The sequence below is a fragment of the Phaseolus vulgaris genome, chromosome 8, assembly GCF_000499845.2.
Source record: "Phaseolus vulgaris cultivar G19833 chromosome 8, P. vulgaris v2.0, whole genome shotgun sequence".
Classification (NCBI taxonomy): Eukaryota; Viridiplantae; Streptophyta; class Magnoliopsida; order Fabales; family Fabaceae; genus Phaseolus; species Phaseolus vulgaris.
In genome coordinates, this window is record NC_023752.2 from 1,927,844 (window position 1) to 1,947,346 (window position 19,503).

The 19,503-nt window shown below is 24.8% G+C and overlaps 1 protein-coding gene, 1 long non-coding RNA gene and 1 other non-coding gene across 3 annotated transcripts; 2 read left to right on the forward strand and 1 right to left on the reverse strand.

Moving 5' to 3' along the window:
• Positions 1 to 1,625: 1,625 nt before the first annotated feature.
• LOC137826886 (uncharacterized) lies at positions 1,626 to 2,346 on the reverse strand. Its single transcript, XR_011083609.1, has 2 exons — positions 2,214 to 2,346; positions 1,626 to 1,924 (listed from the first exon to the last, which is right to left on the reverse strand). It is a non-coding gene; the product is annotated as an uncharacterized lncRNA (long non-coding RNA).
• Positions 2,347 to 9,249: 6,903 nt separating this feature from the next.
• Positions 9,250 to 9,321, forward strand: TRNAM-CAU (transfer RNA methionine (anticodon CAU)). The gene has a single exon. It is a non-coding gene; the product is annotated as a tRNA-Met (tRNA).
• A 7,160-nt stretch (positions 9,322 to 16,481) lies between these two features.
• On the forward strand, positions 16,482 to 16,907 carry LOC137823481 (protein GLUTAMINE DUMPER 6-like). Its single transcript, XM_068628643.1, has one exon. It carries the CDS (start codon positions 16,482 to 16,484, stop codon positions 16,905 to 16,907), a length of 426 nt encoding a protein of 141 aa, XP_068484744.1.
• Positions 16,908 to 19,503: the final 2,596 nt, after the last annotated feature.

Genomic DNA, 19,503 nt, shown 5'->3' on the forward strand with positions numbered 1-19,503 from the left:
TATTTAATTGCTATCAATTCTTTTTTATTTTTTATTTATTTTAATATAATATTTTATTTTATTTTATCATGTGCATTGCATCATTTTTTTTTTTTAAACATTGGGTATACGTGGAGGACGATTTTGAATTGAAAAAGAGGTGGAAAAATGATTTCTTTGGATATTTCAATCATTTCCTATTTTTAAACTAATATATTGTCATTTCATAAAAACAGTTATCAATTTTAAATTTTAAATTCTAGATGAGAAGTAGTTTGTCAAATGTGGAAAGAAATAATTTATTTGGTTTAATTGACATCTTTTATTTATTTTTTAATATTAAACGTAATTATATATAAATGATAAAAAAAAAATACGGATACATTATTTTGGTTCAATTGACATCTTTTTATTTAATTTTTAATATTAAACATAACTATATATATATATATATATATATAAATGATAAAAATAAAAAAAACAGATGCGCTATCGCGCCTGTGTTTCCACTAGTCTATATATAATTTATACTTATATATATAACGGAATTCCTTTTTAACTGTTTTTAAGTAAATACAATTTTTTTTCCTTATATTAATATTTTATTTTATTATTTTATTTTAGTTATTCAGTCATTTTATAATTAATAGAGTAGTTATCAGTTATTTTAGATTTAAATAAAATAATTATAAAAAATAATTGATAGAATAGTTACAGAACAATTTTTTTGAATTTAAATAAAATAATTAAAAAGTAGTTTTAAGAAAAAATTTAAACTTAAATAAAATAATTAAAAAAGTAGTTAATAAGTAATTATCAAACAATTTTTTTAATTTAAATAAAATAATTATAGAGAAGTTGAGAGAAAAAACAGTTTTTTACGATATTATTTTTATAATCACTTTTTTTATAGAGTAATATAATCAATTTTTTTTATAGAGGCAACCAGATCAATTGGCAGATTTAAAAATTAACTGATTTTACCTAAATAATAGTACACTAGCGCTTTTCTAACTAAATGGGTAATGATATTTTGACACCTTGTTCCACTTAATACTCACAATAAAATATTAATATTTATAATTAAAAAATTAAAAAATACCCTTAATAAAAATATAGACAAAATACAAAATGTTAAAATAATTTTTAAAATTAAAAAAATTAAAAATAATTGAAATATTAATATTCAGTGAAGTGTAAAGTGGAGCAATGAGTAATGGGTGTTAAATAATCATTTTCCTTTACAATTCATAATTTTACTATTTTTATTTTATTTTATTTTATTTTAATAGCTGCTATTCTTACTCCATATTATAAGAAAATAAATTCTAAAACAAGTGTTAAAAATAACTTAATATTGAAGTATAAAAAATGAGGACGTTAAGTGGAAAGAAAAGTATGGAAAAACTGCAAAACTGGATATAAACATTTTTTTTATAGTGAGAGACAAGTGAGATTAATTGCATTGATTACTCCTACATATAAGTTTCACATTTTTCTAGTTTAGTTAGACGTTAACGTAAGATGTTTTCTCTTTGCTTTTTGATTATGGTCAAATCTCGAAACCTTGGTTGTTGGTTATTCCAGTCAAACACCAAACATCAAATTAATCTGTTAAACAACATTGAAATAACAAATAAAAAAACAAAATGAAGATGAAACAAAGATATTATTATAGCTATAAGAATGGTTTTCTTAAAATTTCCAAATGTGTTACATAAAATTGGTCCACATTTATTATTTTATGGAAAGTTGTCTCACTGGGAACAAACAACTTGACAAGTACATTTGCGTTTATTACTACCAGCATTGTTACAACTGCAACTCATAGGCATAGCACTTGCTCCTAATCTTGCAAGGAATTCTCGAAAGCAGCTCATTCCTGAAGTCCCTAATGGACATTGTCCATCAAACACCATATCTTTAGGGCAAAATTTGATTTCCCCTGTTCATCACAACATCACAAACACATCAAAATCTGAAATAGCAATAATATTCTCATAAAATAAAACTCACAAATCATGGTAATACTTATTTTTAATTTTTTTTATCAGCAATAAAAAATAAATAAATATGAACCACTTCAAGGGTGGTTCACCCCTTGTACAGACACCACCCACATAATTTTTATCTAAACCAAAGGGTCAAGACACTAAAACCTAAACCTTAAACTCTAAACCTTAAACCCTAAACACCAATAAAAATATGAGAAGAGAAGAGAGGGAGTTTATTACCATAAATTTGGCTAAAGAGAGCAAACAAAGCTAACACAATAAGGACACTGCTCTGAAACTTCGTCATAATGATTTTCTTTGTTTCAATTTTTTTGGAAGTGATTCAACAGTGTTGGATCCAAATGGCTTTGAAGTGATTGAAAAGTGTTGCAACCAAACGATCCTTATATAGACCTATAATGAAGTGAAACTCTCTAGATGTTTCTTGGAAATGCTTAACTTCTTCATTACAATAAAAGCAATTTTTGAAAATGCTTAACTTCTTTATTATAATAAAAGCAATCTAACAGTTACTTTTGAAATCATATAATGCAAGTTTCATTGAACAGATAATTTCTCATACAACTCATCAATTTTAATTTTACAGCTAAGTTAATTAGGTTAATAATGATATATAAAATTCTAAATAACGGTTAAAACTGATATTGATTTGTTTTATTCCCTGTCTCATAATAAGAGTAATTTTAATTTTTAAAAAAAAAAATCAATTTGATTTATGTTCTCATTTTTCAGAAAAATGTCTAGTTTTTTCTTTATAATTTTTGTGTTTAAATTAGTTTTCTTTATCTCAGGTTAAATAATGCATTTATTTTTTAAAATGTAACGTGTTTCTAATAACATTATTTTAAAAAAAATATAGTTATTGTGAAACAACTTGAAAATGCAATAACTATGAAACGGATAAAGAAAATTGTAAACACATCAGATAGCATGTGAAACGTTGCATGGTTTACTTTATTACTTTTGTTTATTAATTATTATTAGTTCATATTTATTAACTCATCATTTATGATTTATAGTTTGTTGTTTATTGATTATAATTTATTTCACCACTTATTTATTTGTTACCATTAGGCTTTCATTTAGTTTTTTTTAATTAAAATTGTTTGATGTTCGTAAATTAAAGTATTATATTTTTTATTCTTCTTATCTTATCTCACATACATAATAAACACTTATATCAAATGTTACATATTAATCATAAACCTAAAAAATCAAATACATGTTAATCAACACTTATTTCAAATGTTACATATTAATCATAAATCTAAAAAATCAAATACATGTTAATCAAACACTTATATCAAATGTTACATATTAATCATAAACCTAAAAAATCAAATACATGTTAATCAACACTTATATCAAATGTTACATATTAATCATAAACCGAAAAGATCAAACACATACTTAAATCATAAACTAAAATTTAAAAGTAAATTTTAAATGTGGGAAATACGTATTATTCTGAATTTTCAAATATAGAAAATACATAAATTTAAAAACACTAAAAAATAATTAAATTAAAACTAATTTAAAAAAATTATTATATTAAATAAATTAAATACTATTTTAAAGACAATACAATGATTAATAATATATAAAGTAATTTATATTGTTGACAAAAAATTTAAATTAATTTTTAAATTTATATCTAATTAGTTATTAAGTTTTAATTATTTTCTTGAAATCTTGGTAATATCAATTTATAAATTTTTATTAATAATAAGAATTACTTTAAACATCAATAACTTTTAGTTTATAAGATAATATGTAAGTTAATTATTATAACAACTTTTTTTTTCTCAAAATAATTTTTATTTAATAATTTTCTTTAATGAAACTAAATTAAAGATTAAATTAAAACCCAAAATTACACATACTCCTAAAATAATAAAATGTTATATCTAATAAGAAGGTGACCCTAATTGAAGTAGATTTTCCTCATCTTATCATTCTGTCATTGGTGAGTGAAACTTGTAAAACAATTGCTCATTCACCTCTTCAGTTAATAAAAGTCATTGTCAAAGTTATGCTCAAAATTGCTAGATGAATACTACAATAAATCCAAGAAAATCATGAAATAGAAACTAATTTTTAGAGACTAAAATAATTAGTTGCAATAATAACTAAATTAAAAACCATTTTAAAAATTAAACAAAAATTTGGTTTCTAAATTAGTTTATATTATTGTTAAATAGGTTATAAATTGGTATCTAATTAGCAACCAATGTTTTTGTTACCAAATTTAAAAAATAAATAATTGATAATTAAAACTTTGGTTGCTGATTAGATACAATTTATAAACTATTTAACAATAACTGAAATTAATTTAGAAACCAAATTTCTTTTTAGTTTCTAAAATGTTTTCTAATTTAGTTAGTATTGCAACTAATTATTTTAGTCTTTAAAAATTGGTTTATATTTCAGGTTTACTATTAGAATTAATCATTATAATTTAAACTTTAGTCTATTCATTCTAATTTTTAATTTTACTCATATTATTCTAATAATTATTTTGACTAGTGTCATTCAACTATTTTAATATTTACTAGATCAATAACTAATATATTAATATTTTATTTACAAAATTAATAAGTTAATATTTATTCGTTAAATAGTTCATAGATCAATGTAATATTATTTTTTTTGTCATATGAAATGATTTGGTACTAATATTTTTATGCGTATGTCTATGTGGATTTCATAACAGAATGACATGAGTTCTGTAAATATCTGAATTTGAATCAATGTTTAAGTCTTTTAGAAGTAGAGTTAAGTATCTATCAGCAGATGTTAATAAATTTCATATATGAGTAATATGGATATGGGATATATATTTAATATATTTGGAATTAATGAAATGTGATGATATATATAATTTTATTGAATGATTCAAGTTTGAAGTTTTATCAAAAGTTCTTAAAAACATTTGCTTACCCTATTTTTATGTTGATGTTGTTATTATTTTTTTAAAATTCTGTGATAATTTTATGTTACAAATCAAAAAATGATGTTGGATATAATGCTTCAAAGTGAAAAGGATAAATTTTTTTATATTTTATTTAATGATGTATATATATTTGAAAATCATAATATTTTATAATACAATAATATAATCATATAAAATTTATTTATATATTAAAAGTTATGACATAATAATAATTTGATACATCATATATATATATAGTAATTTGATAGCGTGAGAATATTATTTGATAGAATTTTTTTGTTTCGTTAACCGATGTAAAAATGTATACGGAATTTTTTGTTCCGCAATTAACTAATAACTTTAAAAATTTAACAGTGAATATTTGTCTAACATATAACAAATATTACTGATTAAATATTAGTTACAAATATTTTGTATAATATATAACAAATATTATTTATAGATACTATCGATAGATATATTATTTTTTTTTCTTCAACATTTTGCGTGAAATTTATTAATGTCCTTATCAATAAATAGTTTGTCCATAATATATTCAAACATTATTGACAGAGTCTTTCGTTGATATTATTACATAAAATTCGTTTGTAAATTTCTATCTCTAATTTCACTAAAATTTCTGTCGATAATTTTTAATTTTTTTTATAGCTGCATCAGTACTAAAAACACATTTTACTTTTTCTGATAAGAGCTGTTATTATTACTCTGGATCATAAGAAAAAAAATTCTAAAACAAGGGTTAAAAATAACTTAATGCTTTAAAAAAAATGAGAACATTAGGTGGAAAGAAACCAGGAAAACAATCAAGTTGAAAATATTCATCATAAAATATTTTTATTGGTATAATAGATTTTCATCTAATTTATTATTAATAGATATAAATTATCTATTTATCATTTTTGTTAATATATAAATTTTGATCTATTCTTTTTATATTATTTTTTTAATAATATTAATTTATGTGATAGTAAATTATTGTTATTATTTTGAGATGTCACTCAGAACATTTTATATAAAAAAATAAGATGTTTCTTTGATTTTTGATTATCTTGAAACCTTTGTTATTGGTTATTCCCGTCAAACACCCCAAATCAAATTAATCTGTTAAAGAATATCGAAATAAAAAATAAGAAATAAAAGAAAGTAAGGTAAGAAATTGAAGATGGTATTAGATATAAAAATTGTGAATGTGTGTTACACTTATTATTATTTTGAGGAAAATTGTCTCACACACCACAAACAATATCACAAGTGCATTTGCGTTTGTGACTGGGAAGATCTTGACACCTGCAGCGCGTAGGCATGGCACTTGCTTCAAATCGATCAAGGAATTCTTCTAAGCAGGTAAATCTTGAAGTCCCCAATGGACATTTTCCATCAAACACCATATCTTTAGAACAATATTTCAACTCTTCTCCTGTTCATCCCAACATCACAACACATCAAAATCTCAAATAATAACAAAATCACGATTCATATCACCTGATATGTCAATTTGTATAATAATACTTAACATAAAAACTTTAAGAGAAACAATATTGTGATGAAACAAAACTCGCAAATCATCATAATATACCGTAAGTTTGGCTGAAGAGAGCAAAGAGAGCCAACACAATAAGAACACTGTTTTGTAACTTCGTCATTATTTTCTTTATTTCTTCTTATTTTGCACTGATTCAATACTCTTTACAACCAAATGATCCTTATATAGATGTATGATGAAGTGAAACTCTCTTAGATGATCCTTGAAAATGTTTAACTTCTTCATTACAATTAGAGCAATCAAACGGTTATTTTGAAAATTATATCATGTAACGTTTCATTTACCAAATAATCTCTCATACAACTCAGGAATTCTAATTTTATTGGTAAGTTAATTAAAGATTATTCTAGAGTTCAAATAGTTTAATGAAGACTTCAAATATTTACTGATTAACATTATTCCCAGGATTCAAGAAATTTAACTATTGATTATGAAATGAAATTTTTTAAATATTACTTTTTATTCAAATAAATTGGTTTATTCCATGTGTCCAATCTCATAATAAAATTAATTTTAATCTTTTGAAAAATTCAATTTGATTTATGTTCTCATTTTTCAGTAAAGCATCTACTTTTTTTTTCTTTATAGTTTTTGTGTTTAAATTATTTTTCTTTATCTCAGGTAAAATAATGCATTTATTTTTTAAAATGTAACGTGTTTCTAAGATTTTTAAAAAAATAGAATACTTATTGTGAAAATAACTTGAAAATGCAATAATTATGAAACGGATAAAGAAAATTGTAAACACATCAGATCAGATAGCATGTGATACATTAAATAATTTACTTGATTACTTGTTGTGTTATTAATTATCATTTATGGTTTGTGTTCTTTATTAACTCATCATTTATTATTTATATAGCCTTTGTTTATTTATTATAATTTATTTACGGCTTATTTATTTGTTACTATTTAATTGCTTTCCTCTTTTTGTTTCACAATCATTTTAGTTTTTTAATTAAAATTGATTGAAGTTCGTAACTTAAAGTATTGTATTTTTTCTTCTTCTTATCTTATCTTCAAATTGCTCTGTGTTAAAATAAAATAATGTATTTATTAAAAAAGGTAAAAATGTTTTTAAAAATTGATTCAAAAAGTAAGCTTGCTATTGTTGCTCTTAGTTTATATGGAAAACTTCAAATTGCAGTCATTATATGAGGAAATTGTAACACCATCTATACAATTGCTATACTTTAAATTATATTTTCTTTATTTATAATCACTATTATTTTTTCTTTCCATGTTAACTAAGTGTAAAATATAATAAAAAAATATTATCTTAAAATCTAAAAAAAATAGATGAAAATAAACATTTTTTTACTGAAAAATCGATAATTAAAAATGAGGCATAAGAAATATATATTAAAAATAACAATATAACTTTTTTTATAAAGTATTATGGAAACATTGTTTTATGATTTAATTATATTTTATTTATAATATATTTTTTCGAATTAAAATAAGATAAATATATATATATATATATATTATAATTTTTAATCATACAAATTTATCATTACAAGAAAATCATGAAATAAAAAACAATTTTAGAAAAAAAAAATAGTTGTTATAGTGACTAGATTAGATACCATTTTAGAAACTAAAAAAAATTAGTTTCTAAATTAATTTCTATTATTGTTAAATAGTTTATAAATTTGTATCTAATTAGTTATCAAATTTTAACTACTAATTATTTAGATTCTAAATTTGGTAGAAAAAACTTTGGTTGATAATTAGATACCAATTTAAAAATCATTTAATAATAATAGAAACTAATTTAGAAACCAAAATTATTATATTTTTAGTCTCTAAAATGGTCTCTAATTTAGTTACTATAACAACTAATTATTTTTTTTTTCTAAAATTGGTTTTTATTTCATATTTTTTTTTTTTAGTGTATGTACCATATATATAAACATGAGGTAAAATTTAAATTATAAATATAATAATTACTATATAAAGGTTTCACAGCTTATATATTCTCTATTTAATATTTCTTTACATAAAATGTTTAACACTTTTTCATAGAAAATTATATCATAATTTTTTAAAAACTAAAACAAATAAAACTTTATTTAATTTTATGTTAAGTTGGATTGCTGATTACTTTTTCCTAACTTGGTTATTGAAACATAGGTTGAATATATTGAACCAGTAATTGACAAAGATGGTGAAGATATAACCACATAAAATTGATGCCAACACTAAAAAAAAAATCATCAAATAGAAACAAAGTTTTAGAAATCAAAATAATTAGTTGTACAAGTAACTAAATTAGAGACTATTTTAGAAACTAAAAAAAATTTGGTTTCTAAATTAGTTTATATTATTGTTAAATAGTTTCTAAATTGGTTTATAATTAGCAATCAAGATTTTTGCCACCAAATTTATAAACTAAATAATTGGTAGTTAAAATATTGGTTGCTAATTAGATACCAATTTAAAAACTATTTAACAATAATAGAAACTAATTTAGAAATCAATTTTTTTTTAGTTTTTAAAATGGTTTTTAATTTAGTTACTATTGCAATTAATTATTTTGTTATCTAAAAATTGGTTTCTATTTCATGATTTTCTTGTAGTGTAAATTAATACTATAATTTTCACAAGAGGAAACTAATTGTATTTAGATAATTTATACAAGAGGAAACTAATAATTATTTTGTTATTATTCTTTTAAAAAGAACAGTAAGATAATTTTTTTAAAGTGTAATTTTTTTTAAAGTATTGATTATATTAGAATTAGTTAATAATTGAATATCAGAGTGGCGCAGCGGAAGCGTGGTGGGCCCATAACCCACAGGTCCCTGGATCGAAACCAGGCTCTGATACGACGAACGAAGGAAGAAAATTTTAAAGTCGGTTTTATGAGAAAAACCCACACATAAGAAATAATTTTGTAGTAATTTGAACATATTAATTTTTAATAAAGTTTATAATTATTTATGTTTTAGATTGTTAAGATTTTATTTTAAAAATATTTACTTGCACTACAAAAAATCATGATATAGAAACCCGTTTTTAAAAACGTCTTAGATAACATTCATGTTTTTCTTGTAGTGTTGAGAGTTGTGTTTATTATGCAGGATATGTAATGCAAGTAGAAAAATGAATATATATAATAGAAACAATAAAAAATTACACTTTCTATAATCGTCATAGAAAGTAATACATTTTATGATGGTTGAAACATTATTTGTCACAGAAAATAACACATTCTATGAAGGATCTTTTAGGTTCGACATAGAAAGTTTTCTATGTTAGTTGTACAGTTGTCATAGAAAGTACACATTTTTTATGTTGTCGGTATCTATGATAGGTTTATAATCGACATAAAAATTAATGTTTTAACCATCATAGGAAGTGTTCAATGTATTAGTGTATTCTTACATGTCATAGGAGTGCACATATTTATTTAAAAATATTTATATATTTTAAGTTCTTAAATATGATTGTGAAACAAGTATAGCACAAACAATGAGTGTCGTACGAGTGTCGACATCCGATACATGTGTCGACATCCGATACATGTGTCCGACACAGACACACCAGAGCAACTTTAAGTCAATGATTTTAATCAATTGCAAGGAAGATAGCATCACTTTGACAGAAACTTAATTGTTTAAGAATATATGTGGAGATGAGAATGATAAATTTTGTGGAGAAACACTTTGAAAAAAAAAAATGATGGGAAGTTTTAAGAGGTCCAACTATTTGAGCTACCAATGTGTCTCAATTTTGCACATGAAACAGAACCACACGTATCAATCAATGATTCAACAATCCACATGGACATCACTTTAGGAATATAAACCAATGTTTTTTCCGAAGTGGCCACATTCTATGTCAACAAATATATGTGACCATGTTAATTTCCCCCACCACCACAAAATTAAACGTGCCAAAATAAATACCCACACGTGTCAATGAGACAAGGTAGCTTCACATTATTTAAAGTTATTTTGAGACTGTTATCATCTTAGGTCCGATATAACATCGTTAGGATTAATTACTTGAGATATTGTCTGTTTTTGAAGATCAGTATTCCATCACGATTTTATCTTTAACAGATATTTCGATGGATTAAGGGAAAAATATGTATTTAAATTACATTTGAACTCGATTTCTAAATGATATACAACTATATTTTCATCGTATTGAAAAAAAATTATAAATAAAAAGTTATAAGAAAATTATTCTATAAAAATGTAAAGTAAATATCGAAAATTGAAAAAAATTGTAGACACATACCCGTTGAAAATGTGGTGGAGGCTCGTCCACTCCTCAAAGATTCCTTATAAATCACTTTGTTTTTTCTATCACTAATCATAGGTTTAAACTAAGTAATGTGCGTTTAAATTTATAATTGGATTCCTTAATAAAAGGATACGTGTATGTGTAGATATAAATATATATGCTTGTATTAGAAGTTATCTTCGCATTACTTAATATTTCTAATCATCTAAAAATGCATGCATAATTGTTTCTGTATTTTTATAATAAAAGGATATATTTTTAATTTGTCTCGTCTCATAAAATTAAGTTTCACATGCATGGCATATTTAGAGGATTTATTCCATATATGTGTTTGTTCAATACTACTACATCTCTAAGTAGGTAAAGGATCAAACATATACTCCTTTAAATAATTATTCGAAAAGGGATGAATTTGGCCTTAATCATCAAATTCTAAGTGGTTAAGTAATGAAACTTTTATATATATATATATATATATATATATATATATATATACTAAAAGAAAATCATTAAATAGAAATTAATTTTAAAAACAAAAAATAATTAGTTTTTATAGTGATTAAATTAGAAATAATTTTAAAAACTAAAAAAAAATTATTGGTTTCTAAATTAGTTTCTATTATTGATAAATTAGTTTATAAATTGATATCCAATTATACCAAGGTTTTTGCTACTAAATTTAGAATATAAATTATTTGTGGTTAAAACCTTGGTAGCTAATTAGATACCAATTTAGAAACTAATTTAGAAATCAATAATTTTTTTTAGTTTATAAAATGATCTATAATTTAGTCAATATAACAACTAATTATTTTTGTCTCTAAAATTGATTTATATTTAATGATTTTCTCGTAATGATAACTAAATTGATGATTAGTGTTTTGGTACATCCAATAGTTTTACAATTAAAGAGTCAATGTCAAATACAATTTATATACACCTTCTTTCTTAATTTACTCTGAAACATCTTTTAAAAATAAAACTGTAAAAAAAATTTAGATTCTAAAACAACTAAATAAAACTTAAAAGTATGTTCTTATCCTATATAAAGTAAGTTGAATTAATGTGTAGAAAACTCCAAGAAGCATAGCATCCCACACTAAGGACAAATCTAATGAAAGAAACTAGGTAAAATGGTTATGATTGATAGTTGGAAACTTTGTTAAACATAAATCAACAAGAATCACTTTAAATTGAATAACTTAAAAGTCAACTGCATTATTCTCAATTTTCACATTGACAGTGACAGTAAGACAGTAAATAAACAGTTGCTTTTGTCATGTCCACTTGTGATGCTCAGTAGGGTCGATGACTTTTGTTATGCTGTTATTATTACCACACAAAATACGTATTTTGAAATAGTTAATTATATAGAATTTAGCATGGTTAATATTTTTAAACTGCACTTTTATAGTGATAGATGTTACACATAAAATATTTATCAAACTTACCTTTTTAAAACAAATATATATATATATATATATATGAGGTTAATATAAGCATTACAAAAAAAAGTCACCGTAAAGGAAATAATATAAATATATTATTATTAAAATAAAATAAATTTATATTAAAAAAATTAAGAACAATCCAATTTTAAAAAGATGCATGAAACACAAATTATAATTAAAGAGAAATAGTTTCTTAGCATTTACTTTCACTTCAAATTTATAAAACCGTAAGCTCTTACATTTGTTTTAGTTTCAAATAAAAATATATTAATATAGATATCACCACAAAAAGTTAAAGTATATATAATAATATTATAAATACATTGTTTATATATATTTAAAATAAAATAAACCTAGACTAAAAAATTTAGATCTTCAAAATCTAAAAGAATGCATGGATTACAAATTATATCGAAAAAATAGTTAATATATATTCTCTTACCTTTTACTTTACCTTTTCAAAGACCTACGGTCATACATTTTCTTTAGTCTTAAAATAAAATAAAAAAGTACATTAATACAAATATCAACATAAAAGTTCAAGTAAATGTAGCAAAGATTATTGTGTGTTGATATTTTTTTTTATCAGCAAGTGTGTGTTGATATAGGATGAATGAGATGGTTAATGGACGGAGATTTTACATTAATTAAAAAATATATATTTTATAATATATAAATGGGTACCAACCTTAATTTATGAATAAATTTTGTAAAATTGAATTAGATTTAAATCTATTTTTTAATATGATATAAAAATTATTTAAAGTCTATTTTTTAATATTAATAATTTTTTATACTTTTAATATACAAATTATATGTATATTGCATAAATTTGTACAATTTTTTATTATGTATGAGTTGAAATCACAAAAGGTATAATTTGGTAGAAAAACTTTGGTAGCTAATTAGATATCAATTTAAAAATTATTTATTAATAATAGAAACTAATTTAAAAACTAAAAAAAAATTAGTCTATAAAATGGTTTCTAATTTAGTAAATACAATAATTAACTATTTTTTTTGTCTCTAAATTAATTTTTATTTAATGATTTTTTTTGTGCTGGGAAAAAAAATATATTATCTAAACTGAAACATGCATGAGTTTTTTTTTTTTTTAAATGTGCTTGCAAGCATTACAATTATGTAAATTTTTAAAACCTACCCATATTTACCATGTGTATAAAAAAAAGCCTAAAATATTCGCATAGCCATCATATATGTTTTGTTTGGAGGGTGGGGAGGTTCCTTTCTAGTTAGGTGGTAGGTACCATAACCTTTTAATTAGTCAAACTTAATTATATAAGCTAGAAATTAACATAATATTATTTTCTATTAAATTACATAAACTTTATATTTCTACTCTTCTTTTGTATCAATAACATCACATGTGTGTAGAACAAAGTTGAAAAAGTTGTTGTCATTAACAAGCAACACTCCTAATTAACCACTTCTATCAGTCTTAGAAAAGCAATCGAATTCTGTTCCAATTTGGTCTGTGTGGGTTGGTGGACGCGATAAATGGGAAACGTAAAGATGCTATTACTTTTTGTTTTTTAATACAATTATGAAGCATTAATGAGTCAGAAATGCAATTAGAACACCATTTTCTTCACCTTTTTCTTCGAGAATTAAGGATAAAATATTTTCCCACTCATGCTGTTGGGTTTGGAAAGAAAACTTTGATAGACATTTATATTATTATTTAATATGGAGGCTTAGGAATTAGGTTACATCATAGAAAATGTTTTCCAACTCTCTCTATAGAGATCAATGGGTCACATTGTTCATGCTTCTTTCAGTGGGTGACATTTCTTGTACAAGATTTTAATTTCTTTGTGGCCACCCAACTATTTATGGCTCCAAGAACCCTAATCCATTATCTTCAAATATGTATAGGAACTTTCACAGAAAGAAGTCAGAGAGAGAAAAAAGAAGAAGAAAATAATATATATTTCTGGGTTTTGACATTGATCACCACCACTACACAAACAAAAAAAAGTAAGTTAATTAAGATTCCACACTATACAAGAAAAGAGTATAGAAAAAAAAAAGTAATGCAGATTTTTTTTTTATCTCGTTTAAATTCGTTGATATAATATCATCAGGTTCAATCATTGCATCTGAGTTATTCATTGCATTTGAGTTATTGTTTTTACAACTCAAAATTTTGTCGTGATTTTATTCTTAAAAAAACTGTTGGAGATCTACACCAACTAGAGATAAGGACATTTTATTGTATATAAGTGGGGGCAAACCTCACCACATGAGTCGGTTTTATGGGATTAAGTTAGACTTAAAGTTCACTTCGTAATATGGTATCAGAGTCATTTCGAGTCTATTCTAACGAGTGTTTGTTAGATTTATCAGGTCACCCGCTATCGGATCGTTATCGGACCACCCATAATATATTGTCTCAGGTGCAAACAATACCTCAAAATTGACTTAAACAATATTATCTCTTTCGTATGAGATCAAAACTATGAAAGTATATTATTATTATTCTAAGAGATATAAATTACTATTTTTTTTAAAAAAAAAAATATCCGTACATATAATGGTGGGCCAAATTCTACAGTTACACAAGCAAAGGAACAGGAATTTCCTTTTCTTACACAATAATTATTTAATTTAATTTAATTTATGGTTTGAAATTGGATTGTCCACTAGAAGAAGGCTTTGTTTTAATTTAGAGTTTGAAATGGTGGGAAAAGCCTTAAGCATATAACGTCATCTCTAATATTCTTGATGAAGAAAACCTGAATTTTGGAGAAAGTAAAAGTGAGGAAAATCCAAATTACGAAGGGAATAGAGATTGCAAGTATCTAATTCCTGCACCCTTTCATCTAATGAAGCATTCATGGCAATACTTTAAAGCTTTGCAAAATATGTTACTTTATTTCATCATTTTCATTTACAAATGGAAACACTTGCTTTATTTCACCATCAAGAATCACATGGTTCCTATGTTTAAAGTTCCTAATGGAATATTTTTCACGATAATGAAACTTCAGAGAAGAAGCAAAAGAGTCTCATTCTCACAACTTGCACCACATTCTGGCCCTTGTTTTTGCCAAATTCATTAAATCTTGTTTTTTTTTTTCGATTTTTCGCATGATTATTAGCCACACAAACACTCACCATCAGTTCAAGAGGATGTTGTGTTTACGTCAACTTTGTAACTAGCATTGCACCCTTCTGTCATCCTTCACTGCACATAATATCACTGATTTGGACTCAATTTCAATCACAATAACGAATTTTAATACATATATTTTTTTTAAAATTACTCATTAAAAAATAAAAATATTTTTTAGGAATTTTTTATTTTGATCCAAACATAAAAAATAAATTACCCATAAAGGTTAATTTGACTTTGTTTTCTTTAGATGAGGAGTTGTAATGCTTCTAACCATATTTTTGGCTAGAGAAGCCACTTTCTTTCTGCATTCTGAACCATTTAGAGAAAAAGAAAACATGGCTTGCATGTGAGTAGGTAAAGACAGTAGGAACAAATTATGGTGAAATTCTATTGCTTTTGGCAAATTTTTCTTTCTCTTTTTTTTTTCTTTAATTTAGTTAAACTTGTTTAACTATTACTCAAAATCTTTACATTTCTGTTTCAATTTTTATACATAAAGATTATAAACAACTTTTTTAAACACTTAGGATAAAATAAATCTATCAAAACAAAGTAAAAAATCAACCCACAAAAATAAATGTTTTGCTGTCATAATAATACAAGTAGATAGATAATAAGTAGATGGATTTTGATCCAAAAGAAAAATACACCTTTTAAACCTGTATTTTTAGCCAAATCCACAACTATATTTGAATTAACACCAAAAGAACATAAATCAAAAGATTTTATAAACAAGTTTTGAAGTGACAGTGTTTGTGGGGAGCTAGAACCGAGTGTTTAGGTGCTAATCAAAAGCAGCACCACAGAAATATCCATTCCACAACACCAAATTGACATGAAGCAATAAAACACTGTTAATTTTTGAAAACAAAACAGAGGAACAGTAACATACCATCTTAGTAATTATCCCATAATATCAAACACTTCTGAAGTCACAAAACCAATAATGTAATTATTTCACTCCTCACATCATCTCCATAAAGCATCTAGCCAAGCACAAAAGGGAATCTTCCTCAATGCCAAAAGGGTACTTTTGTAAACCAAACTGTGCCATTTGTGCTATAAATTTCAGAACCACCACCCCACTTCATTTCACTGCAATCCAGAGAGAGACAGAGTAACACAGAGAGAAAGAGAGGGAGAGATGAGGCCAATAAACAGTGTATCATCATCAACATCAACATCACCAGTTGGTGTTACTGGGATCAAAATATGGAAGTCACCAATTCCTTACTTGTTTGGAGGCTTAGCAGTAATGCTGGCTCTGGTATCTGTGGCATTGGTGATCCTTGTTTGCTCCTACAGAAAACGTGATTCTTCTTCTGACTCGTCATCATCACCTGAAGCTGAAGACATGAAATCACAGGCAATGACCAAGATCCTACACACAAACTCAGAGCCTGAGGTTGTTGTCATAATGGCTGGCGATCACAACCCCACATACCTTGCCAAACCAATCACCTCTTCTTCACTCTACTGCACTTGTGGTGTTCAACCTCAACCCGAAACTCAACCTCAACCCGAAACTCAACCTCAACCAACCCCTTCATCAACCTCATCCACTGAGTGAAGGCTAATCGATCGATAACACCCCAAAGGCACCAAAGTTTTGCTCTAACTCTACACACTCCTCTTCCTTTTCAATTTCATGTTCCAGTGGTTTTGTGAGAGCACTGAATGTGATCACTGAAGATGAGTGTTTCTTTTTGAGAATTTTGTTTTCTTTTTCATAATGAAAGGATCTCCCGGCTTATTACACTTTATATTGATACACATATTTTGTTACTAATTATGCTTTTCATTTTCTTTTCTTGCACATACATAAGGTTTTAGAATGAAACTGTGACTACAATTTAAGACCTTGTATACCAGTAATGGACTTCAATGATGAAACATTGAAACTCATCTCATTGAAGGCAAGTGAAACTGAATAGTGAAAACAAGAAACCATATATATATATATATATAACAACCCCACAGAAAGAGAAACAAAAACATACATAGTTTTTCTCATATTCTTTTTCTAATGCTATCTTGAATAATCATGCATGGGAATTGCATTCTGTTGAACACAGTCCATGAGTTAAAAAAATAGAGGGTATATCTGCATGTCACTTAACACAAAAAGAAATTGTTGCATCTCTTAGCCAAACTTTTTCTTTTCTTTCCTTCTTTCTCTGCACCTTTTTCTTTTGTGTTTCTATGTAGCATATGATTCTATTTGTTTCTGAGTTAATGTTCTGAGTGGAGAATGCTATGAAAAAACGCAGAAGTGTAGCCATAAGAATTAAAGTGGGGCATCACCTATATAAAAACCAAACGCAAACAATCTTCAGTGCCCTTTTATTAAAATGAACATTCCAAATATAATATCTAGAGATAAAAAGAGAGAATAACTTTTGCTGGGTTCATGATAAGGTAATAACAAATATAAAGTTACAATTTTTTCTTTCAGCCCTTCTTTTCATCTTTTTTTTATCACAGTTTGAGTCACAAAACAACAAGTTGAACTCAAGATCAAGGAGCGTGTTCTTTTTCCAACATAATTTATTTCAAAGTCAAAGCTGTACATTACCAAAAACCAAACCTCTGATTAAAACACTAAAAATCAAACCTTAAACTACTTGGTCAATATTATCAAAGACAGATCACACAGATTTTATTTCTAATTACTAGACCAACTAAAAAATATCTTTAATATATTTTGATCTATGCAAATTTTTATACAGTAAGATCCATTTAAGAAAAAATCCAATCCAATCCATATATTAACAAATTCTTTCATTGCACTAATATATCTAATGAATGAATACATTATGTTGTGATTGTTAATTAAGGGACACAAAGAATCTCATTTGTACCAACAATAATGTTGATATATTACATCTCTCATTCCAATACTTGTTCAAGTTTCAACAGCAAAACACCTGTGTTTGAAGATGTTGGGAGAAAGTTGAATGAATGTTCCTATAAAATGTTAGAAGCTTAGTTGTTAAGCTAGTTGTTGCAAACATTATAAGAAAATCATTAAATAAAAATTAATTTTAGAGATATAAAATAATTAATTACTATATTGACTAAATTACACTACAAAAAAATCATTAAATAGAAATAAAAAAATAATTAGTTGTTATGGTGACTAAATTAGAGACTATTTTTAGAGATTATTTTTTTTGTATTCCTATATTAGTTTCTATCGTTGTTAAATAATTTCTAAATTTGTATCTAATTAGCTACCAGGTTTTAAATATCAATTATTTAGATTATAAATTTGGTAGCAAAAGATTTGGTAACTAATTAGATACCAATTTAGAAACTATTTAACAATAATAGAAACTAATTTAGAAAGAAAAAAAAAATTTAGTCTCTATGATTTTCTTATAGTGTTATAGACTAACAAATTACTGGTTTCTAAATTAGTTTCTATTATTTATAAATAGTTTCTAAATTGATATCTAATTAGCTACCAAAATTAGCTACCTAAGAGTTTTGCTACCAGATTTAGAATGTAAATAATTGGTAATTAAAACTTGATAGCTAACTAAATACCAATTTAAAAAGTACTTATCAATAATAGAAACTAATTTAGAAACCAAAAATTTTTTAGTCTCTAAAATAGTATCTAATTTAGTCAATGTAACAATTAATTATTTTTAGCCACTAAAATTAGTTTTTATTTAATAATTTGTAAGAGAATAAGTTAAAAAAATGTGTATGAAATAGTTTGTGAAATTTAAGGAAAAATGGATGTGAATGGAGATGAAATAATGAAGGGTAGCATTGAAGTGGGAAAAGGGAATGAAAGGGAGATAGAAAAGTGGTAGCATAGGATAAGACAGCATCTAGGCATGTGGAAGTGGAGCCCTTTTGTTTTGGAACCAACGTGGCCTTCACTTTGTGGGACCCACAAAGATTTGCTATTACTCTTCTCAACTTTTCAAGCACCGCCGAAACGCACACTTTCTTTCGTATCTTGTTTTTAGGTTCAAAAACGCGGCGCCATGGAATTGAAACAACTTCAAAACCTCAAACAAATACAAACCACCTTTAGACTGTGGTCGCACAACATCGAAACCTACAAAGTTTTCATGTTATGAAAATTATGTGATTAATTTAATCTTTGTTGAAAAAAAAAATGAAAATGATGTGATTAGTCGTTATTATTT